This window comes from Orcinus orca, chromosome 1 (assembly GCF_937001465.1).
Source record: "Orcinus orca chromosome 1, mOrcOrc1.1, whole genome shotgun sequence".
NCBI lineage: Eukaryota > Metazoa > Chordata > Mammalia > Artiodactyla > Delphinidae > Orcinus > Orcinus orca.
The window spans coordinates 183,665,132-183,692,379 of NC_064559.1; the positions used below are offsets into that span (position 1 = coordinate 183,665,132).

At 46.5% G+C, this 27,248-nt stretch overlaps 1 protein-coding gene across 6 annotated transcripts; it reads left to right on the top strand.

The window, feature by feature from the left end:
* Nucleotides 1-27,248, top strand: OSCP1 (organic solute carrier partner 1). Of its 6 annotated transcripts, XM_033422131.2 has the most exons (12): nt 73-230; nt 2,284-2,356; nt 5,486-5,515; nt 9,311-9,465; nt 13,621-13,788; nt 14,303-14,383; nt 21,344-21,447; nt 21,904-22,032; nt 22,572-22,641; nt 24,489-24,628; nt 25,566-25,629; nt 25,870-27,248. In XM_033422131.2, exons 2-12 carry the CDS (start codon nt 2,329-2,331, stop codon nt 25,984-25,986), a joined length of 1,086 nt encoding a protein of 361 aa, XP_033278022.1. In that variant the 5' UTR covers nt 73-230; nt 2,284-2,328; the 3' UTR covers nt 25,987-27,248. The 6 variants fall into 6 exon arrangements, with proteins under 6 accessions (XP_033278021.1, XP_049561374.1, XP_012387315.1 ...); XM_012531861.3 differs by lacking the exon at nt 2,284-2,356 and having other exon boundaries at nt 3-230; XM_033422132.2 differs by lacking the exon at nt 5,486-5,515 and having other exon boundaries at nt 25,870-26,224.

The following is a 27,248-nucleotide window of genomic DNA, read 5'->3' on the forward strand; positions in this document are numbered from 1 at the left end:
TCTTTGCCGTCCGCCGTGTTGCCTAGCAACCGGGCTTCGAGGACGCGTCTGACGGGCCTCCGGGCCTCTGGCTACCAAACTTCCGGGCTCTGTACCAGCTGCGTTCGCTTCCGACACCATGTCGGTGCGGACGCTACCGCTGCTCTTCTTGAACCTGGGTGGGGAGATGCTTTACATCCTGGATCAGCGGCTGCGAGCCCAGAACATCCCGGGAGACAAGGCCCGAAAAGGTGAGAGGGACCAGGCCCGCACGGCCAGCCCCCGCCCCCGCTCTCGCAGCCAGAGCTCCCCAGCCAGGCCCCTTTACAGACTGACCAACACCCCTGCACCCTGCTCTCTCGTAGCCATGGACCTCTTTCACAACCCACAGCCCCATCCAGGCAGAGCCCTCATGAGCAAAGTCCCCAAAAGATCGTTTCACCGCGGAGGGATTTAATACCCCCGTTGGATATTATTAGGGAACCTGACCCCCCCCCCCCGCCATTTACTCATCCCCTTAAATTGGAGATGATTTCCCAATCTCTCTTGACAACCGGTCCCTCCCAAATGTGGGAGTCCCAGTAGCCCACCACCTGGCGACACACTCTGCTAGTCCGAGCATCTTCTTTCCCCCCAGGGAAGGTTCTGAGCCTCCATTCCTCTGTGTGGTATCCTCCTTCATAAACTGGAGGCCAGTCTTGCTAAGTTCAGAAGCTATTTCTCGAAAGGTGAGGTTCTGAAGTAACATAGATAAATAAGAAAATAGAAGACAAGTTGTAAATCTTTTCCCTTCACAATTGTTTGGAGAGAATGCAATTGTGGAAGTAATGATATGAGAGCTTCTAAAGTGCAAAATGTGCCTCCCGTGCACAGCACATCTAACCCCAGAGGAATGTCCACCCAGAACTCTCTGCCACCCCTTTTCTCTCCCTTTTTCCCCCTCTTCTCAACCAACAACTGTTTTCACCAAGTTTCCTGGATTAACTATGAAGGAGATATTATATTTCAAGGTAGAGGAAGAAAAGTTGGTACAAAGGTAACTGACATAGCCGCTGGTTAAAACATTTATTCTATCCAACAGTTTCTGTATGCTCCATTGATGTTAAACATACAAATTCAGATGTTAAGCATATATATTCAGATATTCACTACTGTATCTGTGCAACTGAGTGCAAGTCCATGCATAAAGAGATAAAAGAACTCCCTATAGCATACCTCCTCCATTCATTCTGTACGCTGCTGCCAGTGAGCTTTCTAAACTGCAAATCCGTCCACACTTCCTGCTACTTGAAACCCTTTGTCAGCTTTCCACTGCTCTCTGGATGGAGGCCAAGTCCTTGGCAGGACATTTCAGGGCCCTTCCTGATCTGACCTCTGTCCACCTCTGCAGTCCCACCTTTCACCACTGCCTGCCTCCTACTGTGTATCTTAATACCAAACTGCTTGTAGGTCTCCATTTAAAGCATGTTCATTCGTGTTTGCATGCTAGTAATTCCCATTCTACCCCACACCTCCCATTTCCATGCTAGTTATCCCCTTGCATCCTGCATTATTCAGCTTAAGAACCATCTCCCTCTCATCTCCGCATGGGAAAGGGCCTGTGCATACTCCCATAGCACCCCAGTGTGTCCCTCTCTACCTTATCGCTGGCCACATGATACTGAAATGGTCTGTATATGCGTCTGTCTCCCCCATGTGATTGTCTTATTCATCTTTGTATTCCAGCACCTAGCATAATGCCTGCAACAGAATAAATCAGTGCTCAGTAAATGTTTGTTGAACTGCTGTTTTGTATGACATTGCCATTTCTTCCTCAAAAGTGTTCTGTTTTCCTTGGCGCTATGTTATGTGATTTCATCTGGGCTATTGGCACTAGTGAGCTGACAGGTAGTTCTTGGACTGGTAGTCTACATCTTGGAAGGCAGTGTAAATTAGCGATTAAGAGCATGCTCTCTGGAGTCATACAGATATGGGTCCCAATTCCAGTTTTGCCATTTAACTAGTTCTGTGACCTTGGAATGTAACCTCTATAAGCCTGTTTCTTTCTCCATAAAAGGGGAATAATAATATGCACTTTACAATGAATTTGTAACGATCGAATGAGGTCATGTATTTAACACGTTTAACCCAATGAGTAGCAGGTGCAGTCTTTCAGGAGGCAGTCTGGGCAAGATCCTGTGAATACTAGGGGACTGGCTTCCTTTGTGTTCAGGAGCTGCAGTCCTTCTGGGTTTGCTAGATACAGCTTCAGGGAGTTTCAGCCACCTTTCATAATTCACCTTCACACACTCATTCCTTCCACAGTTGGGTTGAGTGTCAGATGCCATGTGAGATGCTGGGTGGAGCCTGATGCAGCCCTTCTGCACATCCACTGGAGGTAGGGCTTTTGATCAGTCTGTCCAGTAACTGATTCTAAACCTGGGGGATATGTCTTCCTAATACAACAACAACAAACATTTTTTTAATTTATTTATTTTATTTTTTTGACTGCATTGGGGCTTCGTTGCTGCACGCGGGCTTTCTCTAGTTGTGGCGAGCAGGGGCTACTCTTCATTGCAGTGCGCGGGCTTCTAATTGCGGTGGCTTCTCGTTGTGGAGCACAGGCTCTAGGTGCATGGGCTCAGTAGTTGTGGCACACAGGCTCTAGAGTGCAGGCTCAGTAGTTGTGGCACACAGGCTTAGTTGCTTCGCGGCATGTGGGATCTTCCCGGACCAGGGCTCGAACCAGTGTCCCCTGCATTGGCAGGCGGATTCTTAACCACTGCGCCACCAGGGAAGCCCCAAAAAACATTTATTAAGCACTTACCATGTACCATAGACATCTCTGAACACCTTAATCCCCACAACTATCTTATCATATAGGTAATAGTCCTGTCCCCATTTTACAGATGGAGAAAGTAGGCTAATTTGCCCAGGGTTACATAGCTGGTAAGAGGAAGAGTAAAGGATTTAAACCCAGGTCATCAGACTCCAGAGTTCATACTCTTCACCTGTATCCTTAACTGCTGCCCTGTACTTCCATACCCAAGGGGACTGTGTCAGAATCTTTGTGGGGGGAGTGGGGTAGGGAGGGGACTGGAAGATTGGAAGGAGACAGAGAGGTTTGAAAAAAAAATACAGTATAACCACTGATTTTGTAAAAGAAATGACAGAAAGTAGTTAGTTGATGAGGACCTGCAGAAGACAGAGCGAGAAAGCAGGGCAGGGAGTGCGGGATTCAAAACATCGAGAAACACTCATCTCTTCCACCACTTAGAGCTGGCGTAGCTGCAGGAGCAGGGGCCTCTGTGACAAATGCCCCTGCACAGAGGCCTATAAAACACCAGACACAGTAAACTAGTCCTCATTGAAGCTTTGAATGGAAATCGTATTTCTTCTAGATGTTTTCACTGCCTTATACAACTAATTGGTCTCCTGGAGGCCATCCTGCTCCCACAAGGCCAGTGCAGATCTTGCAGTTCTTCCCCACAGTGCAGCCTCTAGTTTAGAATTCAACAGAAAGGAAGTGCTCTCTCTGTGGGGCAACTTTTGAGTGTTGCATATTGAATGCGGTCCCATGTTTAAGCAATCGCGAGAATAATAAAAGCTGCCTTCGCCTCACTCCCACCCTCTTAAAGATACTCATCAGTAAGACCCTCTTACGTTTTGTCTACGTTCCTCAGCTGACAAGGGGAAACTGAGGCATGGGGCCATTAAGTGATTTTCCCAAGATGCGCAGATCACAGCGTAGATCACAGCAACCGAATGCCGTGAGGTTCTGTTTTTATTTTTCTAGTTCCAGTTTAACAGGCAGCTCTGGATATCCTTGGGCCTACCTCCCACTCAAAATATAAGTAAAGTGGAATTGTCGCAAACAAGTCATCTGGAGAAATAATAGAAAAACAGGGCATCCTTTACCTTCCCCGGATCCTCAGGAGGAAGTGGGCCAGGTGCACACAGCACGACAGAGACCTCTGCTGGAGCTGATTGTCACTGCCTGCAGGAGTGCCTGGTAGCCCTGGGCATGTGTTAGCCAGCTCTGTTTTGTCAGCAGCAGGTAATCACTGTCCCTTAGGGTAGGTGAGCCCCTGGCAGCCCCTCTGTTCCCAAACACACCTTCAGGAGGGTTGCAGCTCTATCTCTCTGAATTCCCACGAGCCTATCAGGCAAGACCGCCTGTAAAATAAATGCCACGAAATGATAGAAGATGCGGACATTATGCCAAAGAAGCCAGCATCTGCTTTAAGAAGGCCAGACTCTTGGTGCTGCTTCCCCAGTGTTTTCTCTCCTAAACCCTGTGACTCTTGTGGGAGAAAGATGATGAATTTTCCCAGCGGAGTCTGACATTGCAGTGGGAACCCTTTGCAGTTAGTTAGGACATGGCACTGGCTGTGCTTTCAGGCCAATCTCTTCGAAGCTGTTGGTATTGTGTACTGAAGGCACATATATGCTTTGCTTATAACCTCAGAAATCACCGCTCAAACAATCTAGTGCAAATGTTTCCAAACTACACCAAAATACAAAAGGTTTTTGAAATGTGGATGTGTGTGGAGCTCTGTTTATCTGTGGGTGGTTTCTCTAGATTGTAATCTCTCCCAAAAAATTAAGGAAAAACAAAAATCACCATCCTTTATGGGTGGTGTCCAAAGTTCTGCAGTAGAGAAAGCAGAATTAGGAGAGAAGCCAGCTAAGTGCCTGATGTGTCTGTTTCATCCCCACAACAACCCTACAAGGTAGGTGCAGTTATCATCCCCCTTTCACAGATGAAGAAACTGAGGTTAAACAAGCTGTTTGAAGTTATCTAGCTAGTAAGTGGTAGAGCCAGGTCTCAACCCATAAAGGGTCTTGATTCTCACAGGTTTCTCTAGCCAAGTACATTTTTCCTTATTTGGTCTCTTCTTGGCATCTCCCTGACTACCTTTGTCCTCAGGAGCTTTCTGTACATCATTATTTCCCTCTTTTTACATAGAAGTCATGCCTCTCTCTATAAAAAGTAAATCAGAAACAAATAGACTTTTTTCCCTATTAATTCACATTTCAAGATTTTTTAATTTGAGCAGTTCTGTCTGTACTCTAGAAAGCAAAATCTTACAGTAATAAGAAAATCTGGTTGTGAAGAAAGAAAATCCTTTCTCTCCCTGTTCTTGGGGTTATTCTAACTTGTGGAAGTTAGTGTTTTTAAAAGCCTTGTATTGAATGACGTGTATTTTCAGAGTGTTAGAGGGGATGACTTCATGAGCCTTTCAAGCTAAACCCCAGGGTAGCTAGTCCTCCTGAGCTTCCTCTCCTCCTAAGCCACCCTCTGTAAGATAACAGCCCCCCTAGGGCTTTTTTGGAACTTGTTGTTTAACCATCATCCTTTTAAGAGTTTCAAATGGAAGACAGAGCATTTGCATTAAACGTTAATGCAAACATGAAAACTGAAGTTTCATAAGCCAGGTAATTGGAATTGGTATTTTTAAAGTCTCATTGAAAATAACATTCTTGCTTCATGAACTGGTGTTTTCTTTTTATATGCTTCATGTAGATGAATGGACAGAGGTGGACAGAAAACGAGGTATGCTATTTCGGGGCTGCATGTATTCAGTCTGCATCCACAGGTTCACCCAGTCCTTCATCAGCGGGGCTTAAAGTGGGACCACTCTAAATATTTCCAAATAAAAGAATAGGTGTGAGTTTCTCTTTAGCTGAGACATCGGTTATACATTTGAATCTTTTACTTAACTAAATACAGAGTGGAAGATGAAAACCAAGGAAACATTGGCCAAAGGACCATATTGCACCTGAGGTATTTGTCCCTTTTCATCAGTTCCAAGCTTTGCAAGGATAGCTGGAGCAGTAGCTATATTTCTGGATAGGCTGTCCTATTTAGTCATCCTTAAAACAATTCTGTGATAGCATCGTGTAGCCTAAGAGCTGTTCTGCTTAGCACACGGAGATATCTGTTGAACAACCGAGAAAGATGGAAGCCTATGGCTGCATGGCCGCCGGGATTGCGTGCAGAAGGCATGACACGCATGCACTATGGCCTTATCATGCCAAATCTTCAGTTTCCTCTTCACCTACAACTAGCAGCAAACCTGAAAAAGCTGTCTATTCCTCAGAATAAAACCTTAGCCTTTCTCACCTTTAACTGTCACGAATATCTTCCATCATTTGACATTGGGGTATAGTTTATGCACGTCATAGCCAACGTCCTCGATATTTTAAGTGCTCTCCCCACACCAAGTATGCTGAGGAGATAATGTATATAATATTTAAGAGCACAAGCATTAAAATCAAACAACCCCATTCTAATTTCAAGTCCACCGTCTGCTGTGTCATCTTGGACTTCAGTCTTTCTAAGGCTCAGTTTTCCCCCTTGACAGAATTGGATAATAATTCAGAGCTGTCCTGGGGTTTAAATGAGATAATGCATGGAAAGTTCTAAGCCCAGTACTTGGAACATAATAAGGCTTCAAAACATGGTAATCATCCAGAAGTAGTAGCTTCTCTGTTTTACCCTTGGTTCCAAGTTGTATGTTCCCATAAACAATAAAATTTGCAGCAGAGGTAGCTGATAAAAACTCAGTTGCTTTCATCAAGAGAATTATTTCATCAGGCCAGGCTCGAAGAAAAGCCCAATCGAAGTGGTTGATACTCTTTTATGATATTTCACAACCATCTTTCACCACTTCTCTTGAGCAATTTTTGGCCCACCTCTTGATGCACGGCAGAACTTCAGGTGAGAAGCATGGATTTTGAAGACTCTTCATGTAAGTAATTGAATCACTGGAATTTATCTTAACTTAAGCATCTAAAAATAATAAGCAGAGCCTGACTTCATAATCTGACCCCGGTATTAGAAGCCTGTTATGTGAAGAACTCAGTTGTTGACCCTTCCAGTGCACCTGTGAAAAACCACCCCACTCCCTGGCTTTAGTCTCCTGATGAAATCTGGCTGCTAGCACATTCCTGCCTCATGAAAGTATGCAGAGCTCGTGAGAGTGCCAGAAACCAACACCGGCACCAACTGACAGATCGGGTTAAAACTATTTCTCAGGTTTAACTTGAATACGGTGCGGGCTGCTACTCTTGGGCAAGGACAAAGTTTACTTCCTCTTTGTGCCCTGCTGTTCATCTCAGTGTCTGGTACTCAGCAGGCCCACGTCAACCAAGTGCCAGGTGAAGCACACTGTGAGATATAAGCATGTTAATTTGTGCCCCCAAAGAATTAAGTGAAAGGTGGGCACTCTGAGTGCCAGGGCCCAACAGTAAAACTGCCATTTCCTCTTGGGGACATTTGTGTTCAGTGCTCTGCCCACAGGGACAGGGCCTGTTGTGCTTTCTTTCCAGCAGGAGAACTTTCTGGAAGTTCTCTTGCAAGGAGCCATGGTGATACATAGCTTGTTCACTTCCCCCCGGGGGAAAGGCTTCATTTTGCTTTTTACTTTGCCAGAGTGGCTAACAATCACCTTGGGATTGTCTTTCCTCTAGAGCTGATTTATTTGAGTCTAAGCTAATTTCCTAGGTTCTGCTAAAGGCTCAAAGACCCTAGGGACATATTTCAGCCCCTAGGGGAATGGGAGCTCTTTGTAAGCGTGAACATAATCAGAGCTGGTGTGATTCTTTAACTTGAATTCTTCCTCTTTGGCACTCCTCCCTGGCCTGCATACACCTATGGAAAATTCTTCAGATTCTCTCCTCTGAGGCTTTATACGTGTCTTTCCATTTGTAGCTATTTCCTTGCAAATTCTACATGTTATATAGGCTGGGGTAAGAAAAATGTCAGAAAGCCCAATTTATTGCAGGTCCTTGCTTGGTTAGGTCAAAGGCAAAAGGCTGTGCTTGAGGCAAACCCAGAAGAGTTCATCTGTCTCTAGGGAGACAATGGGGAAATGTTAGTGCACACCGAGGGTAAGCTGCCCTGGGTTGGAACTGTCCAGTGTGAGGGATGCCCTGTGTTGGTAATGGATGTGATTCTTCCTCACTAATGGGATGGAGTATAGAGTAAAATCCAAAGGTCAAGTGTGAGTTCAACACTTCTGGAAGGAGTCAGAATCGGGTTCGTTCTTTTGTGTCTTGAGGGGGGAGTGGGGAGGGAGGTGTTTCCCTTCCCCCTCTCCCCTCTCTCTGTAGCCCTTCCATTTAAGATTTAAGTACGACTAGCCCTCAGCTCCCCGCTTCTCCCCAAAACTGCCCTTTGAGATACTTTAAAATGCTGGCCTGAGCCCTCAGTGTACGTCTATCAGTTACTTACAGGTTGAGAGGGTGCCCGAAATCATGACCTTGCCTTCACTCTCTAAGATACAAGGCCACAGCCAGTCACCTGGTGTGTCCTCTGTGTGGCAAGAGAAAGAGGCGTCTGTATCTTTCAGCAATAATCACCCATGTTTGATAATTGATTTTGTATAATTATGTTAAGTAACAAGTTTTCTTTCAAATTTTAATTACTATGAATGTATAGTCTCAGCATCCATATACCCTCACCTTTAGGCAGGAATATATCTGGCTTAATTAAGAATAATCTGTGTTCAACCATACCCATTCTTATTTCTTGCACCAAAGGGTTTTCCTAGCCCTCAACTAATGTTATTTGAGTAGCACAAAATATCTAAATGAATGAGTGAATGAAAAACTAGAATTGTAGAAACTTTGGTGTGCACATGCCTTAGGACCTTTTATTCTCACCGTATGGACATTTTCCATCTGAACAACAGTATGAGACATATCACTACAGTATAATATCAATATTATAAATCATATATAGAAATTAAGGCATCCTAAAATGTTTATCTGAAGTACACATCTTATAGAAACATTAGAAAAGTTTTAATCTCTAACCAGTGGGTAGACTTGTCTATTTTTGTAAACTGTTTTGCAAAACAAAAAAGAGTCAATTACCATTAGAGGTCCCATTTTTATAAAATTTAATTTTAAGTAAAAATGTTATAAACTTGCTAAACAAACAAAACAGCATGATGCTGTTTATCATTTTAAGGTAGAGCTCTCATCGAAAAGAATCTTTTTTAAAGATTCTAATAGGAATCTATTTTAAAGAAAGAAGAAACTTATCCCCTATCACCAAGTGAGATAATGTATGTAAAAGTGGTTTGTAACCGTTGAAGCACAGCGTATTTGTACATTGTCACATGTATATTTGCCCTGAGATGGTCTCATAAAGCACTCCTGACCCTGCTTTCTACTGGGACACCTGTGTGGTTTCTCCCCAGGGAGCAGATCTCACCAAACACATCCACATCCCCACCCTACATAGGCCCAGCTCCTCCATTCCATTCATACACAGGGAGCATTTCCTGAATAAAGCTTCCGCCAGTACCTTGTTCAGCTGCATCTTCTCTTGTCTCTACAGTTCTGAATGACATCATCTCAACCATGTTCAATCGAAAGTTTATGGAGGAATTGTTCAAACCCCAAGAGCTCTACTCCAAAAAGGCCCTGAGGACAGTCTACGACCGCCTGGCTCACGCCTCCATCATGAGACTAAACCAGGCCAGCATGGATAAGGTGAGCAGACAGCTGCCTCTGTCCCCTGGGCTGCATTTCTTGTGGACGATCACAGACTGGAATCAAATGAGATGACGTATGCAGTGGTGCCCGGCAAAAGACAGGCACATGTAAACATGGGTTGTTCTTGAGTTTCAAGTGGGGAAGGACCTCAGAAGTCATCTGCACCAACCCCTGTGTTGTTTATTCCATTGTGTCACCCAAAGAGTGTGCTGATTTGCATGTCCATGTTTAGGAACACCTTAACCCAATACAAGCACCCAACCCTAAAAGCTTTAATTCTGCTTCTTCCTTAACAAAGCTCAGCTCTGCAAACCAGGCATTTTTTTTTAAAGCAAATTCAAAACTGCTCAGTCTTTATGGGGTTGGTCAGAAAGTTCGTTGGGGTTTTTCCCAAAGATGTTACAGAAGATGTAAAGATGTAAGATGTTACGAAAAAACCCAAACGAACTTTTTGGCCAACCCAATATTTATAATATATACATATCTGTTTCTTTGCGAAACCAATTTTTGGGTACTCTGATTTTAAAAGGAATAGTTCCAAATAAATAATGGCAGAGAATAGATAAATCTCCTGTTCATAAGAATTCCAAACACTTATATAGATACTCTGCCCTCAGGAATAGAGAGCATAACTCCCCACTGCTTGAATGTGGCTGCACTTGGTGACTTCCTTCCAAAGAAGACAGTATGGAAAGGAGGGGGAAAACAGCTAACTTCTCAGTGGAAAAACATGGCAAATATTACCTCAACCAGGTGATAACATCAACAGTGATAAGCCATGTGGTGGTACCCTGATATGATGTGATGAGGATAACACTTTGACTCTGTGATCTTCCTCCCAAAAACCCACAACCCCAGGCTGATCATGAAAAAAACATCAGACAAATACCATTCGGGGGTCATGTTACAAAATACCTGACCAGTCGTCAAAGCTGTCAAGGCCACCAAAAACAAGGAAAGCCAGAGAAACTGCCACAGCCAAAAGGAGCCTAAGGAGACATGATGACTAAATATAATGTGTGATCCTGGAACAGAAGTAAGACACTAGGGTAAACTAATAAAATCTGAATAATACATGGACTTCAGTTAGTTTTTAAAAGAATGATAATAGTAATTCCTTTTCAAGTCCCTTCATTATGTGAATTTTTATAAATCATGAGGACTGACAGTGGGTGCTAGGTGTGCGAAAATCAGCACTGTCTCATTGCTGGTACCTGGAAACCCCAGAGAGACAGGCTGCCTTTAACTATGCCCTCTTACCTTCTGCCACTTACCTTTAGAAAGTTACTTGCTTTCCCTGAGCCTCCGTTTTCTCATCTATAAAATGGGGATAATAATAGCTACTTCATCAGTTAGTGGGAAGATTAAGTGAGAAACGTAGATAATAATGACACAAGAAGGCCTGGCACATAGATGTTCGATAAATGTTCGGTATCTTCTCTTCTCTGCTTGTTCCTCTCCCTCTGCCTTTAAGAAAGTTTAGGTTTCCACTGAGAAAGGACATGGAACTTGGAATAAAAAACCCTGGGTTCAAGTCTTCTTTCTACCAATAGGTCTGAGACACAATTGACTGAATAACTCATCTGAACTTTCATTTCTTCATCCTATACCTGTTTTTATCCTTTATTCCTAGCACAGTGCCCTGTACACAACAGGTACTTAATGTTTTTTGGTTTTTATAAATTTATTTATTTGTTTATTTATGGGTGCGCCGGGTCTTCGTTGCTGCGTGCGGGCTTTCTCTAGATGCTGTGTGTGGCCTTTCTCTAGATGCGACGAGCAGGGTCTCCTCTTCGTTGCGGTGTGCAGGCTTCTCGCTGCGGTGGCTTCTCTTGTTGCAGAGCACGGGCTGTAGGCGCACAGGCTTCAGTAGTTGTGGCTCACGGGCTTAGTTGGTCCGCGGCATGTGGGATCTTCCTGGACCAGGGATCGAACCCATGTCCCCTGCATTAGCAGGTGGATTCTTAACCAGTGCGCCGCCAGGGACGTCCCAGGTACTTAATGTTTGATGATGATGATGGAGAGTCTTAAATCTACATCTCCAGTATCAGACACACCTGCGTGTGTGCGCACGCACACGCGCGCGCGCATATGTGCACGCACACACACACACACGCACACGCACACGCACACACCAGGCTGCTCCTGCTGTATGCCACCTTCTGAGCGAGATGTTTATCTGCATGTTGGAGAAAGGGGATCGTGTAGAGGGTTCTAGCACGTGCTTCAGGATCTGACCGTCTTTAGTTTCAAATCTCACCCTTCTACTAAGTACCAGCTATTGAAATTAGGCAAGCTTCTTCATTTTTAAACTTGGGATAATACGTACCTCATAGAGTTCTTGTGAAATTAAAGGGGATCAGTTGAGGCCATGCATATCCACGTGCTCGCACAGCACCCAGGTGGCTGTAGTTTAATTCCCAAGCCCACCTCAGATGTGTCCATACCTTCTCTCCCAAACTCCCCTGCCTCCGTCGTAGCATCATGTATCTCCCAGGCACTAAGTTGGAAATGCTGTGGTCCTTTTGGACAGCCCTCAGATCGTCTCCCGAATCCAGTCAGGCGAGCACCATGTACTGACGCTTTCCTCCTGAGTGTCACATGCTCTTCTTTTCCCTTCCTTATCCATCCCCACCATCTTTATTCCAGGCCTTCCATCTGGGTCACTCCAACAAAATTTTTTTCATTCATACAATCAGTAGATGTTACTGCCACCCTCTTAGGAGCCAGGCATCAGCTAATCCTCCCCACTCCAGTCTCTCCCTTCTCTCGCATCTCATCATGGCCAGAGTCACCAGTCTCACTTAATTACTACTTTTATCACATCAGCACAGAGCATTTCAGTAGCCCCCTAATTCCTACCACATCTAGTCTAAATTATCTTGTCCATCTTTCTAAAACCTCTAACATTCCAACCTTGCCGTACCCACCTTTATTTCCCACCACCCCGAACACAAACCATCCCCTCCAGTCAGGCTGCTCTACTCTTTCTCCCAGGAAAATAGCATGGCTATGGCTGCCTCCGGACCCTCACGCATGCTGTTCCCCTCCACTAGAATGCCCTTCCCCTCCCTCAGCCAGCTGGAACCTTGCCTTGAGTCTGTAGCAGGCCCAGTTCTTCCACAAAGCCTATCGTGACCACTTTGGTCCTCACCAGTGTCTCACCTCTGATCTTCACGGGTGGTCATACCATACTTGGGGCTTGTTGATTTCTTACTAAGTTTCATTTTTCATCTCAGTCGTGGAACTTCATTCTTGCCACTTTCACATGTGTTTTCTCATTTACTCCTCTCAGCTGTTCTGTTGGGAAATTAGGGAGTATTTTTTTTAATATTTATTTATTTATTTGGCTGTATCGGGTCTTAGTTGCGGCATGTAGGATCTTCGTTACAGCACGCGGGCTTCTCTCTAGTTGTGGCTCTAGAGCACATGAACTCAGCAGTTGCGGTGCACGGGCTCCAGAGCGTGCAGGCTCAGTAGTTGCAGTGTCTGGGCTCTCTGGTTGTGGCGTGCAGGCTCCAGAGCGCACGGGCTCAGTAGTTGTGGCACACAGGCTCAGTAGTTGTGGCACATGGACTCTCTAGTTGTGGCACATGGGCTCTAGAGTGCACGGACTCAGTAGATCTGGCGTGCAGGCTTAGTTGCCCCATGGCATGTGGGATCTTAGTTCCCCAACCAGGGATCAAACCCGTGTCCCCTGCATTGGACTCCAGGGGAGTCCCAGGAATATTTTTTACGCATGAGAAAACGCAGGCTTAGAGAGGCGAAGAGACTTGGCCAGGGCCATCCAACAAGTCAGCAGCAAGGAGGGCTTGAATTTGGGTTTTCATTCTCCACGTCCAGCACCTTGTCCAGGGCCCCCCAGCTGCCCGTACTGTTTCACGTGTGGTCCATCAACAATACATGTAAGCTGGCCAGAAATCCTGGTTTGCCCAGGAATATCCTGGTTTACTCCTGTTGTCCCAGCTTAATTATTACTATCACCCCTTTTTACTTCAACAGTGTCTTGGTTTGAGTGATGACTAGATATGGTCACTGAGCTGCATGATAAGCCCAGAATTGGTTTCCGGTAAGTGCCGCCTGAATCATCGTTTGAGGTTCTGATGTCTGCCTTTATGGTCCTATTTCTTTTATTCATGTATGGGTTGGCAGCTCTATGACCTGATGACAATGGCTTTCAAATATCAAGTATTGCTGTGTCCTCGTCCCAAGGATGTGTTGCTGGTCACTTTCAATCATTTAGATGCCATCAAGGGATTCATCCGAGACTCCCCAACCATCCTGCATCAAGTGGATGAGACTTTCCAGCAGCTGACTGAAGTAAGCGTATCGTCAGTTTATCACCTCTCAGCCCCAATACTCGTTCTCATTCCTCTGTTAAGGACAGGCAGATTCTATGACAAAGAGAACAGGGTGAGGAATGACAAAACCTGCCTCTCCCAGAAAACTCTCAAAATCTACAGGTATCCGTTTTGGAAACACAAGAGACATTATCATCTTATACCCTCTCACTGTTGCCTTCATAATTGGGGAAGCAATGATACAGAGCATAGCTGTTCTCCCCTAACTTTTCTGAAAGGGAGTTGGTGGTGGATGTTCTATAGAATCTTGGGGAACAGGGGAGGTAAAGTGCACGCTGCTCAGTGTGCCACCGTGGGGCTTGTCCCTCAGGCGAGGGTGCAGTGCTGGCCCTCCTGCCCCGCCTGCCCAGCAGCTGAGTCCTCTCCTTGCTCTCTGGCTCCCATCCCTGGGCACCCACCCCCGCCCCCCGCCTGTCCGCACTTTCCATCTCACTTCTGAAAGTGGAATGCCTCTATCTGCTTTGCCTCCGCAGATATACGGGGGTCTCTCTGCGGGGGAGTTCCAGCTGATCCGGCAGACGCTCCTTATCTTCTTCCAGGACCTGCACATCAGGGTGAGTGAGTCGGAGGCCTGGGAGCACCCTGCCGCTGCTGTCCTGGGGAGACAGGGTGCAAGTCTTCAGGGCAGATAAGGCTGGGATTCTGCCCAGTTAGCAACATCCTCGGTGTTTGGCTCCATGCTCATAGCAAATCTCAGCAGTTTTTCAATGGACCAAGGAAGACAGTGATGCCACCATTCCCTCCCAGTTACCTTATGTGTTTCTTTAAAATGTGGCTTCTTCCCTTGCTTTCCCAGGCCACCAGCCTGATCTCAATTCCAAAACCTTTTCTCAAGCCTTTATCATCTTGACTTCTCCAGTGTCTGAGCTGTCAGGAGGCTGCCCTCCTGCTGCATGAAACTGTCGCCTTTCATGGAGTTTCCTGGCACCATACCGTCCTGGCCTTCCCTTACCTCTCCCATCTCTCTGTCTTTCACTCTTTCCTCCCCCTCCTGCTGTCTCCAAACCTTCCCCCTTCTGCCTCTACCCACCCCCTGCTCGTGAGGAATCGCTTTCCTCCCCACTTTGGCTGCCGACTCACCCTTCCACCTATGACTCCTACATCTAACCTCTACCCAACCCTTGCCCCAGCCCTGCCGTCCAGACCCACATCTCCACCCGCTTGGGGAGACACTCTCCCATGCCCACAACCTAATGTCTGTAGCTAAACTAGTCTCCACAATTCAAGTCCTGCCCAACTTCCGGTTTCTTTTCAGGGCGCCACCATTCCCTCACTCACTCGGCTCAGAACCAGAGCATCACACCTTTGATTTCCCTTCTCTGATCTTCTAATTGCTTCTATGGCCCATCGAGTCTGCCTTTTCACTCTCCACGCCCTCCTTTCCATTCCTGTCGCCACCAGCCCAGCTCAGGCCTTCATACTTCTTGTTGGCTCTCGCCTCCCAGTTGACCCTGCCTCCTCCAGACAGTTCTACACCCTAACTTTGAAAAACACATTTCTGAGCTTCTGAATTTGGGGCCTGTCTCTCTGGCACAGGACTTTGTTCCTTCCCAGAATTTAACATGCTGGTATGGGAGGGTGGGTGATACAGCAAAATGAGCCCAGGCTCGGGAGTCAGGCACTCCTGTGCTTGAATCCCGCCTACAGCGCAGCTCCATGACCTTGGGCAAATTACTTCCCTGGCGCCTTAGTTTCGTCATCTGAAAAGTGGAAATGATAGTACCTAATTTAGGGTTTTTCAGGAGGATTAAGTGAACCATCACATGTAATATATATGTATTTGCTTGTATATATATGTATACACTATAGAATGCTTCTGGAAGGATGTACAGGAAACTGGTCACAGTGGTTGGCTCCTGGGAGTGGGGAGCTGCATGGAGAACAGGGATACAAGAGAGACTGACTTTCCCTCGTGTACCCTTTGAACCTTTTTTCTTTTTTTTTTTTTTTTGGCCGTGCCACACAACTTGTGGGATCTTAGTTCCCCGGCCAGGGATCGAACCTGTGCCCCCTGCATTGGAAGCACAGAGTTCTAACCACTAGACCGCCAGGGAATTCCCACCCTTTGAACCTTTTAAATTTTGTATATGTGCATGTGTAACATATTCACAAAATAAAATTCAAAAAAAGAAGAAAAAGGATATGCTTAGAACCTGATTGTTATTTCCCTCCTGGGGACAGGGAAAGACAAATAGATTTCAACGCTGAGGCCAATTTTATTTTTAACCCCCATGAATAATTTAATTTGCTATGGATGGAGCAATAATAGCATCAATATAAATTAAGATCTCTAATAGTCACCAATTAAAATTAAAAATATGAAAGTACAAATAAGATTAAGTTTCGCATTGCTTTAAATATTAAAAACTCTGCATCATATGGTTGTCAAGACTGCATATTTGGACATTAGTTTATGGACTGTAGTAATATAAGCAGCCTATTGATTTCTCAGTTCTGGCAAGATAAAATTCGTTATGATAAAAAGACTTTCCTAATAATAAGTCTATAACAAAATCATTAAAATATATTAAACCACAAAATACATTAAGCTTTAATTGCTAAATGGGCAGGCAATGAAACATCAGAATGTTCATCAAGAGAAATCGGAATCGCATATCCTGACGTTACTCAGCCACTGGTCTGTAACATCCGGCTGCTTTTCCAAATCTGGTCTTTAATGGTATTTCTGCTCAGCTGCAAGTTATGATTGCCTATACAGATTCTCTCTGTGCTCAAAACAACCTTCATAGCTTTTAGATTTTGTTAGCAAAACTAACTAAATCAAGAAAACACAGCTCCGAAAACTCCCTTGCTCATTGTTTAACCAAAGCAAATGCAAGACTCCTCACCCTCATGTCCAAAGCTTTCTGTGATATCACAAAACAACGTGAAGTGGCCTACCCTGTGCACCAGGCCCCAGAGGCTGCACGAAGACCGATTCCATTTGGAGTCCTGAGCAGTTATGTACAACCATCTCCAGTCCCTTCAGCTCTCCAGAGCCCCTCCAGAGCTGCCTCCTAAAAGGTGGGCCTCAGGTCACCCACCCCGTTCCGAATGCTCCTTCCCACACGTGCGTCTTCTATCATGGACTTTCTTCCTGCACTCCCCCTCTTCCAGTTGTTGGAAAACATAACTCCATCTTCTCCTCTTCATAGCATGGTCCTTACACCTCCACTCCAATATCCACTCCACTTGGAAACAGTTCATCCCTGGAAAACTAGTCCGTCTAACAAATACACCAGGCAGTTTTCAGTCCTGAGATACAGAAGTGAACGAGGCAGAGGCCCTGCCCTGAGGAGGTTCCGTGCTAGTAGGTAGAGACAAGGAGGACACGTAAATCGTGTTATGGCTCTCTCTTAGGAAGGTGGCCATATACAGTAAAGTTATAGAAGGCAACTGGGACAGGATGTCGCCTTAGACCAGCACTGTCCAACAGAGCTTCCTGTCAGTGATGGAAATGTTCTGTATCTGTGCTATCCAATACGAGAGCCACTAGCCACATGTGGTTGTTGAGTACTTGAAATATAGCTAGTTCGACAGAGAAACTGAATTACTGATTTAATTTAAATTTAAATAGTCATGCTTAACTGGTAGCTACCATTACTGGACGGTACATCCGTAGACGATAGAGGCAAGGACAGCCTTTCTGAGGACAGATATTTCAGTTGAGAGTGTAATAACAAAGATCTCAGGGGAGAGCATCTAACCTGAAGGGACAGCTAGTTCAAACGCCATTAGGTAGGAAAAAGCATGATATGCTCCTTGGACAGAGCGAAAGCCAATGAGGATGGAGCATATCTAGGCAGGGGTGATATTTAAAATAAAGTTAACCACCTGTGCAGCATGGGCACTAACTAATCAGAAGAGATGCCAGTCATGAATAAACTGGTACCTACCTAGCAGCTGACTTAGCTTTAGACCCTAGTAAAGGAGTTTATTCTAAGAGTAAAACAGAGGTCTGGAGCATCTTAAGGTGAGTGGTAACATGACTTGTGTCTGGAAGATGAATTAAATGGGACAAGGGTAGAGGTAGGACAGCAGTTACAAAATCTAGGTAAAATGAAAGCACTGGGACTAGGTGCCAGCAGTGGAGACACATATGGAATATACCTTCGGGGCAGGGCCAGTAATATTTACTAAGAGATTAGATGTGGGGAATGAGGGGAAGAAGAAGAAAGAGAAACTCCTAAGTGGCTGATACCATTTTCTGAGTGGGGGAAGGGCTGAAGGGAAGTGTATTTGAGTAGAAAAAATAATCAATTCTATTTAAATTGGATTTGCTCTCCCAGTAGCAGAGTCAAGTAGGTAGTTGAATACCTAATCCTGGAGCTCAGAGGAGAGCACCAAGCTGGAGACGTAAATGTGGGAATCCTCAGCGTACAGCAGAGAGACGGTGTGCGAAGTCTTCTGGCCACCTGAAGGAGGCCGGTCATTCTCCCTCATCCACAGGCAGGATGTGAGAAGCAGAGTCAGTCATTCTGCCAGCTTCTCCCCCTCACCTTCCGATCATTATTTTCCTGCCCTCACAAACTTAGCCCTCCTCTTGTAAGGCCAGTCCAGCAACCATTACACCATCCAAAGCCCTGCACTCATCCCTCACTGCTGAAACCGACTGCCAAGCCACTCACCCGCATTCACCAAGCATTTATATCCCTGGCTCACTTCCTCTTGGCCACCTGACTCCTACCATCGTCCTGTGGAATGTGGGTGCTCATGGAGATGTCTCATCCAGCACTCCAGCCCCACAGCTCCGTGACCTTCATTCCCTCTTTCCATAGGAAACGTGGGTCCTGGCTTCAGGACCTCATCAGAGAAGGGAAAGTGCACTAAGTACCTTGGGTATGTTTGGTTCTGACCCAGAAGAGTGTGAAGAGAGAGGACACAACGTGGGCCATGGCCACCTCTACCCAAGAGCATCAGGGAGTCTTCATAGAGGATCCAATAGCTTTTAAAAGAAATAGGTTTGGGGGCCCTGGCAGTCCAATGGTTAGGACTCCATGCTTCCACTGCAGTGGGCTCGGATTTGATCCCTGGTCAGGGAACTAAGATCCCACAAGCCATGTGGTGTGGCCACAAAAAGAAAGAACAAAAGAAAAGAAATAGGTTTTCACCAGGACCATGGGAAAACAGGAGGAGGGGTTAAGAGGACACCATCTCAGTAAAGGCACAGGCATGTAACCACCTGGTGTAATTGGCACGGGGGGCCAGAGGGCTGCAAGCAATCGAGTATGGCGAGAACACAGGGTTCAGGGAGGAGCGTGGCTGCGGAGAGGAGCAAGGGTCAACTGGACATTATCTGCCAGGCAGCAGAGAGCCAGTGAAGCAGGAGAGGGACACAGTCAGATAGGAGTTTAGAAGAGTCTCTCTAACAGCAAAGTGGAGGATGGATGAAACACAGAGGAGAGCGGAGGCAGGGAGACCAGTGTGGAGGCCAGGCTGGAGGTGATGAAGGTCTGCACTAGGGAGCAGGGTAGAGAGGAGGGGCCAGACACAGAAGTGATCACCAGGTGGGCAGGGCTTGGCGACTGAAGAGCCATGGGAAGGTGGTGGGCAGGGGACTCAGACTGCTGAGTTGGTGACCTGATGGTGTCATTCACTGGGATCAGGTTAGGGCAGACAGCTTGAGCCCTGTTCTGAGCAGGGTGAATTGGAGGTGCATCCCATGGAACCCACAGGTGGACACGTTTAATAGGCAATGGGGTAGATGGGTCAGATGCCCGGGGGGAAGACGGAGTGGAAGCTCCAGATCTGGGAGCCATCAGCGCAGAGGTGAATACTGGCACGTGGGTGTAGATGAGATCACCTCGGAATAAAAAGGGTGGAGCGAGAGGAACAGGGCACGGGAGAGTCACCCCTACAGCTGAGGGCCAGCAGAGGGGCTGGGCAAGCAGGCAGACCCCAAAGTCCCATTCAACTACCTACAGATCTATGATATAGTCAACCCTGTTAGAATTAGCTAACAGAGAGTCCAGTACCTACATATGGTCTCACTTCTCTCTCAAAATTTTCCTTCTCCATGCTTATATTCATATCCCTAGGTCACAGAATCTCAAGGTTAAGAATTCCTTAAAGCCAAACCTTCCAACCAACCCAGTGTCCACATTTTCCCCAAAACATGCCTTGTGCCTGCCCATCTCTGCTTCCGAAGTGTCTTCACACCCACCTTCCTCCTCCAGGCCCAGCTCCAAACCCGCAGTTGCACCTACCCACCCCCTCTGCCTGCGGTCATTCTCCTCAGTGGGCTCATCTGCATATTCCATTCAGCGTATCGTGTTTTATAGTCGTTTTTCCATCCTATGCTGTGTCCTGTGCCCAATTAGACTGTGACACTGAGAATATTAGTTATCTCTTATTGAGCACTTACTATGTGTCAGGCTCTGTGATGAGTGCTTTTTGTTCATCATCTGACATAGTGGTCAACTAACCCATTGAATAGGTTCTGTTATTATCCCCAGTTTACCAAAGAGAAAGGTGGTGTAACTTACCAAAAAACCCCGAGCCAAGGAGAGGCCCAGCTGAGCTGTGAGCCTGGGCAGTCTAACGTCGGCAGGCCCGACCGCCAGCATGCAAATCCTTACCACTTGGCGCTTTCACTGCCTTGCATGCAACAGATGCTTATTCTTGATGATATTACTAATGTAATCTTGTAGAATTTTAGAGTTTCAAGGGACCTTCAAATGTATCTCACTTTACAGATGAGGAAGCTAAGCTCCAATAAAACTGATTTATTTATTTATTTTTTGGCGGTGCTGCACAGCTTGCGGGATCTTAGCTCCCCGACCAGGGATTGAACCCAGGCCACAGCAGTGAAAGCACCGAGTCTAACCACTGGACAGCCAGGGAAGTCCCCAATAAAATTGATTAACTGCTACAATCTTGATGCGATTTAACCTGCCCAAGACCTGAATACAGAGCGTACAAAGCAAGGGGTAGAAGTAAGCATCACGTGGGGTTTTCAGGCACAGAGGAGACCTTCAGACTCTAATGCCAGCTGGCCACCGGTCCAGCACATAGCTGAGAGCTTGGCGTCAGAAACACCAGGGCTTGAATCCTCAGCCCTGCCCCTCATGAGCTGGCTGGCCTAGAGGAAGTGTCTTAACCTCTGAGCCACCAATTCCTCATCTGTAAAACGGAGATAATGAGGTTCTTCTAGCTCAAGCCTCACAGCTGTATGGAAAGTTTGCAAGGAACCAAGGAATGGATGTGGAATTCGGAGTCAACCTTGGTTTTGAATCCTGGTCCTGTCTCTTTTTGTTCTCTTTGGGCGAGTCATTTCACTCTGTGAACCTCAGCCTCCTCATTAAGGCAGGGGGGTAGCACCACTCACCTGGAAGATTTGATGTGTGGCGCCAAAGAAGTTCTGTGTAAAAACACTACACCTCTGCAGGTGTTAGTTACGGTGCGTTTTTCTCTCTCAGGTAGCATTCTTAAGCCATTACACACTTTCCATCCTCAGAATGCATATGTCTATGGAAATATACCAAGAAAAATGACAATAAGTATTTTTTTTCCAGGTGTCCATATTTCTAAAGGACAAAGTTCAGAATTCCAACGGTCGCTTTGTGTTGCCAGTGTCTGGGCCTCTTCCCTGGGGAACCAAAGTTCCCGGACTCATCAGGTGAATTCTCAACAGTAATTGTCAGACCAATGTTTGGGGTGCTGGGAAACCAGTATGTGGGCCACCACGTAGAATGTTGCCCTGCTGGGGCCCCTCCTTTTCTTCAGTTGAGCACAGCAGTGAGGAGGTGAGGTTGAATCCCAGCTTGTCACCTCGCAGACTCTTGAAACAAACCACCCAGTTCTCCAGGATTTATTTCTTCATCTATTGAACGTTTACTGTGAGGATGAATAAGATAATACTGTAATGCTCCAAAGTGCTACACAGCACCCGGCACATAACATGTACTCAATAAATATTATTATTGTTATTATATTACTATCATTATATCAACCAGCATCTTTATCTTGAAGCAGTGCGTGAATTCCCTTTGGTCCCATAGTACCAAGATTAAAGAAGCCTCCGGGACTCTCCAAGCCTGGAGAACACGTCATCACGTCCTACTTTGTATTGTAGGACGTTCAACAACAAAGGCGAAGAAGTGAGGAAGGTAGAATTCAAGCACGGCGGGAGCTATGTCGCTGCCCCCAAAGAAGGGTCTTTTGAACTCTATGGAGACCGAGTCCTGAAACTGGGAACTAATATGTAAGCAAATTCCTCCTTCCCCAAATGAATTCAAGTCCAACGGAGGTCCCTTCACTTAAAAACCAGCTTGACTTCTGCTATGAAAAATCCCTGCTGACAATTGGAGGAATTTCCCCTTAGATATACGGCATGCAGAGCCCCGATGTTTCCAAAGGGCACCTCAGATTTCCCAACGTAAGGTAACTTAACAAGTTGAAAAGATAAATAATGTTAAATAGCCACGCAAGAGAGCTAGCCAAAACCTTTGTTGCAGTGGCGATCCAAAAGGGCCTGGCCTTCACGTACCGATCATGTTTTTTTCAGCAATACACATTATTTTGCCAGAGAAAAAATTTCCACACAGCTTCCCAGATATTTTGTTTGGGGAAGAAGCAAAATTTGAGTGGTTGACACCCACTTAGTTGTATTCTGTATTCCCAGCACCTTTCTGGACACTTTCTAATGCCTCAAAATAAAAACTATGCACTATATTTATGAGTTAGAAGGAAGTCAGGGTAAAAGGGCTGGACAATGTTTTTGTGGTTTTCTGTTGCCACCAGGTACAGTGTGAACCGGCCCGTGGAAACCCATATGTCTGGAGCATCAGAGAACTTAGCTGCACAGACACAGGTAAGCTTCTGCCTCCCTTGTTTACCTTCATAGCTTATTTCTAGATACAAGAGTCTGGATGGGGAGAGAGAGGGATCTCTAGATTTCAGAGCTGGCCAACATTTCCCTCATTGTTTGCAATCTTCTCCATTCCGCCTTACCAGTACACAGGTTTTTTGTTTTTAAATTGTATTTGTTTATTTATTTATTTATGGCTGCGTTGGGTCTTCATTGCTGTGCACGGGCTTTCTCTAGTTGCAGCGAGCGGGGGCTACTCTTCATTGAGGGGCGTGGGCTTCTCATTGCGGTGGCTTCTCTTGTTGTGGAGCACGGGCTCTAGGCACATGGACTTCAGTAGCTGCGGCACGTGGGCTCAGTAGTTGTGGCTCACGGGCTCTAGAGCGCAGGCTCAGTAGTTGTGGCGCACGGGCTTAGTTGCTCCGCAGCATGTGGGATCTTCCTGGACCAGGGCTCAAACCCGTGTCCCCTGCATTGGCAGGCGGATTCTTAACCACTGTACCCCACCAGGGAAGTCCCCATCACGCAGGTTTTTAATTACAGTTTCTCATGGAGACTTCCAGTGATCTGACTAATTAGGTAATTTTAAACTTGGCTCTCACCATAATTAAGCGGGAACCACACACCAGGACATGTGAAATAGCATTGTACCAGTGTCACGAGGTCTGTGGTTGCTGAGTTTAGCACTTCTGTGTATTCTGATCCTTAAAACATCCCTTTTCAATGCTTTCCTGTGTAATGATGTGGAAGCTAAGTTGAAAATGGGGTTTTTGGTTCTCTGAATTCTGTTGTACAAATTTTCACTGAACTGGCTACCAGCTAGCTATAGGACAAATCATGGAATATTCAGTTATTCTGTAAACATTTACTGGACTACGTCTATGGGCTGGGTTCCCAGGACACAGAGCTGGCTTAGATGTGGTCCCATCCTGAAGGGGCTTATAAAGACGGTGATGGAACAAATAACTACAACACGGCGGAAGACGAAAGACGCTCGCTGAGCATTCTGAGTAAAGAGCTGTGTCAGAACACATGTCCTGTGGGGGGGGGGGAAGCGGGGGACAGGGAACAAGAAGGCTTTTCAGCGGAGGAGACATTCAAGCGAGGCTGTAGAGTGAAGAAGATACTAAATAGCCCAGAGGGAGAAACAGGCATACAAACCCAGGTGACAGCATGAGCAAAGGTACCCAGAGGCATAGTGCTGGGGGAAGCCGGGAGGCAGCATCTCTCCCACATGGCTAGATCATAACGCGATAGCAGCAGTGGTCAGAGATTCGCCTGGGCAGGGACATGGGGCCTGATTCAAGAGGCAAAGCAGCGAAAGGCTGGGTTAGAGAGAGCCGGTTAGGAGGAGGGCGGAAGGCTGCAGTGGGACCAGGCAGTGTGAGTGGAAGCCACAGGACGGAAGGGATTCGGTGGGGGGACGGGGGGAGGGGTTGTGCACGGGCACCACCTGCGCGCAGTGTGGTCACTCCCATGGAATGAGTGCCCTTGGACCTGGAGCCTCCTACTTGTAAAGGCTGGGGGAACTAGATTGCCTGAAGGAGAAGCAACGTTCTTCTCCTTCAAGGAGGAAGGTAATTTGAGGAGAATGGGGGTCCCTGGGGCCTTCCCCTCATCTTGAGAATCTCTGGTTTGTGCCTTGTTAGAGTCCCTCTGCCTCTGACAGAGGTTATTTCTCTCTTGGTTAAGCCTGTTTTCTATGTTTCATTTGGACCCAGTCCTTCCCAGAAGTAATTTAAACTGTTATCGTTTTGCCTTGTTATATAATACCACCCCGGGGCTCTGGGGTCTCAGCAGAAAATGTGATCTCCTTCATGTGGCTAAAAATCATGAAATTGTTCCTGCAGGAAAGCATTGCTCCAAACCCTCTTGCTAAAGAAGAGCTGAATCTCTTGGCCAGGCTGATAGGAGGCATGGAGATTAAGAAACCCAGTGGCCCTGAGCCAGGATTCCGGTTGAATCTCTTCACCACTGACGAAGAGGAAGAGTATGTTTTCAGCCTGTTTCTTTAAAGACCTATATAAAAATCCTAAGTGTGATAAGAACCGAAAAATGACTGTTATAAACCAATGACACTTATAAACACAGATGTAAAGACCACAAATGAAATACCAGCAAACTCAATAACCTAGTTAAAGAAGAATCCACCAGTATTAAATAGCCTGAACTTTGTGGATTCATTCAAAAAACAGTTCTAATGTTTCATTTAGCAAAGTACAACTCAATGAGAGAATTGGAAGTCAAGATAATCACGTTAACAAAAGACTGGTAAACCGGAAGGAGGTCAGAGCATGATATCTTTGGGATCAGTCTCCCCCAGAACCAATAGTGGTGGCAATTCACTGAGACTGACACAGCGCTCTACAGTTTACAGAGCACCTCTGCCTTCATGATCTCATGTGATGCGCCTCGCAACCAAATATTTGGGGTGGGGGTTGCCTTCTATTTCCCTCTCCCCTGAAGTGGCAGGTGCTATGGTACGTGTGGGGACCCGCAGATGGAGCGGAAGACCTGGGACCTGTCCTCAGGCACCCTCAGTGTCGTAGGAGCACGAACACGTGCACAAGTCACTCGAGCGCCATAAACACTCAAAACAAAAAGTGTCATAAACACTCCAGTGGAGGACACGGCGACTGACTTTGTACCCACGGATTGAAGGAGTTGGCAACTGAGCTGGGTCTTGGAGTTTGCCAAGCAGAGGAAGGGGAAAAACATTCTTGGCAGTAGTACGTGCAAAGGCACAGAGACATAAAAGGACTTCTTGGAGTGTAGGGTGCACTGGTTGGGGACAGGGTAGAAAGTGGAATGGAAAGGGCAGAAGGTGAGGCAGAAAAAATAGGTTGCCAAATTATCAAGGGCCAGTTTGCCACACTAGCAGGGAGAAAACCCTAACCTTTGACCCATTTCTCTACCATCTTGTGCAGACAGGCAGCGCTAACCAGGCCAGAAGAGTTATTCTATGAAGTTATCAACATCCAAGCTACTCAGGTGTGTGCAGGGGATTACACAAGTCAAATCTTATTCCCCTCCTCATCTTATAATAACATTGAACTTCAAAGGCCCTCCCTTCTCCTCTCTAATCCGCACGTAATGTAGTCCCTATTCTGACAAACAGCTGAGGAACTGAAATGTGTCACAGTGGTGGGAAAATTAACTACCAACTGCACAAAGAGGCCATGGTGCCCACACATCCTCCTCATTCCCTTCCACCTCTCATTTCTCTCACAGGACCAGCAGACGAACGAAGAGCTGGCTCGGATCATGGGGGAGTTTGAGATCTTGGACCAGCCAAGGCGGAGTGCTAGCAAGGGCGATGATCTGCTTGCCATGATGGATGAGTTATAGCTGCGCTGACCAGGCACGACCCTCCCCCTGCGGAGAGGCTGCTTGATGAGGACCCTGGGGGATGTCCCCAGGGAGCCAAATGATGCTGCTAGTTTTCTACTAAGTGAAGCCCTTCCTTACCTCTTGTTCCTGTTTATGTCCGAACGAACTGTGCGGGTCTCCCTCAGGGAGCACAGTCTCTGGAAGGCACACACACATTCATATTTTCAGCAAAATATATTCTGGCTTTTAAACTGGACCTTTCCCATGTTCTTGCTCGTTTTATGGCAATCAAAGCATCGGGAGCCACAGGGTCACGCCTGAGAGCCAGTAGGAGGGCGCTCCTGTTGCCGTTTTCATTACAGCTTTGCCCGGGGGACCTACCACTCACAGATGCCTGTGAATCATCACGAAACTTCGGAGCTTTCTCGGATGTATTCTGCCTTGTGAGTTTGACGTAAGTGGAAAAGGCAGTTGCCTCAAGCAGTCGGGGCCCAGTTTATACAGCCCTCCTCTCCCTGGCACACTGCGAACTGTCACCTCAGAGGCAGAGGAAGCAAGGCCGTGACGGGGAAGCCTCAGGCAGGCCCCGCGCAGAGCGTGTGGGTGTCTGTGGTTCTCCTCACGTCTCTCTATCCATATGTAGTGTGGACTTATCCCATATGGAAATGTGTACCAAGGAAACAGTTTGCTTTTTAAGAATGATACGTCCTCCTTACCCCCAGAGTCTTCCTCTGCCACTTAGTGTTCTTGCCTTCTAAAGACACCCAGCATGATGTGTCATGACATGTGTCTCCTCTGCTTCGCCATTAGCGGCCAAGCAGAGCCTTCAGTTTGATGTACGGGAGGTGAACACGGTGTACCACTTTCCCATCCGTGCACCAGATGAGTGACTTAATTGGGCTCCATGAGAACTGTCTCAGGCCAGGGCTGCCCCGATTGCTTCAGGAAGGAGGGTCAGCCCTCCACCTCATATTCATCCTGAATTGAGTAACTAACTGGCGGGCTCGGGATCAGCCAATATCCAGAGGCCAAGGTACATTCAGTCCCGTGGAAGCAAATATCCAGGACGGCAGACGGTAGGAGAGAATCTGAGCTGAGCTGCTCGTTGCCTGAGATTGAGCCACAGCCACCAGGACCACTCGGGACCCTGGCACCTCAGCAAGAGTTGAGGCGAACATATTTCTGGAATGCAAGGGTGCCTGTTCCTTAGCTTACCCAAGGCATAGAGTTTGAATACAGAAGGGTAAATCGCCCAATAAAGTTGCTTCCTACCCATGAAA

Coding starts and splice junctions, on each gene's coding strand:
- OSCP1 (XM_012531861.3), top strand. CDS start 119: ATGTCGGTGCGGACGCTACCGCTGCTCTTCTTGAACCTGGGTGGGGAG. Junction 24,629..25,565: donor ACCACTGACGAAGAGGAAGA/GTATGTTTTCAG, acceptor CATCTTGTGCAG/ACAGGCAGCGCTAACCAGGC. Junction 25,630..25,869: donor TCAACATCCAAGCTACTCAG/GTGTGTGCAGGG, acceptor TTTCTCTCACAG/GACCAGCAGACGAACGAAGA.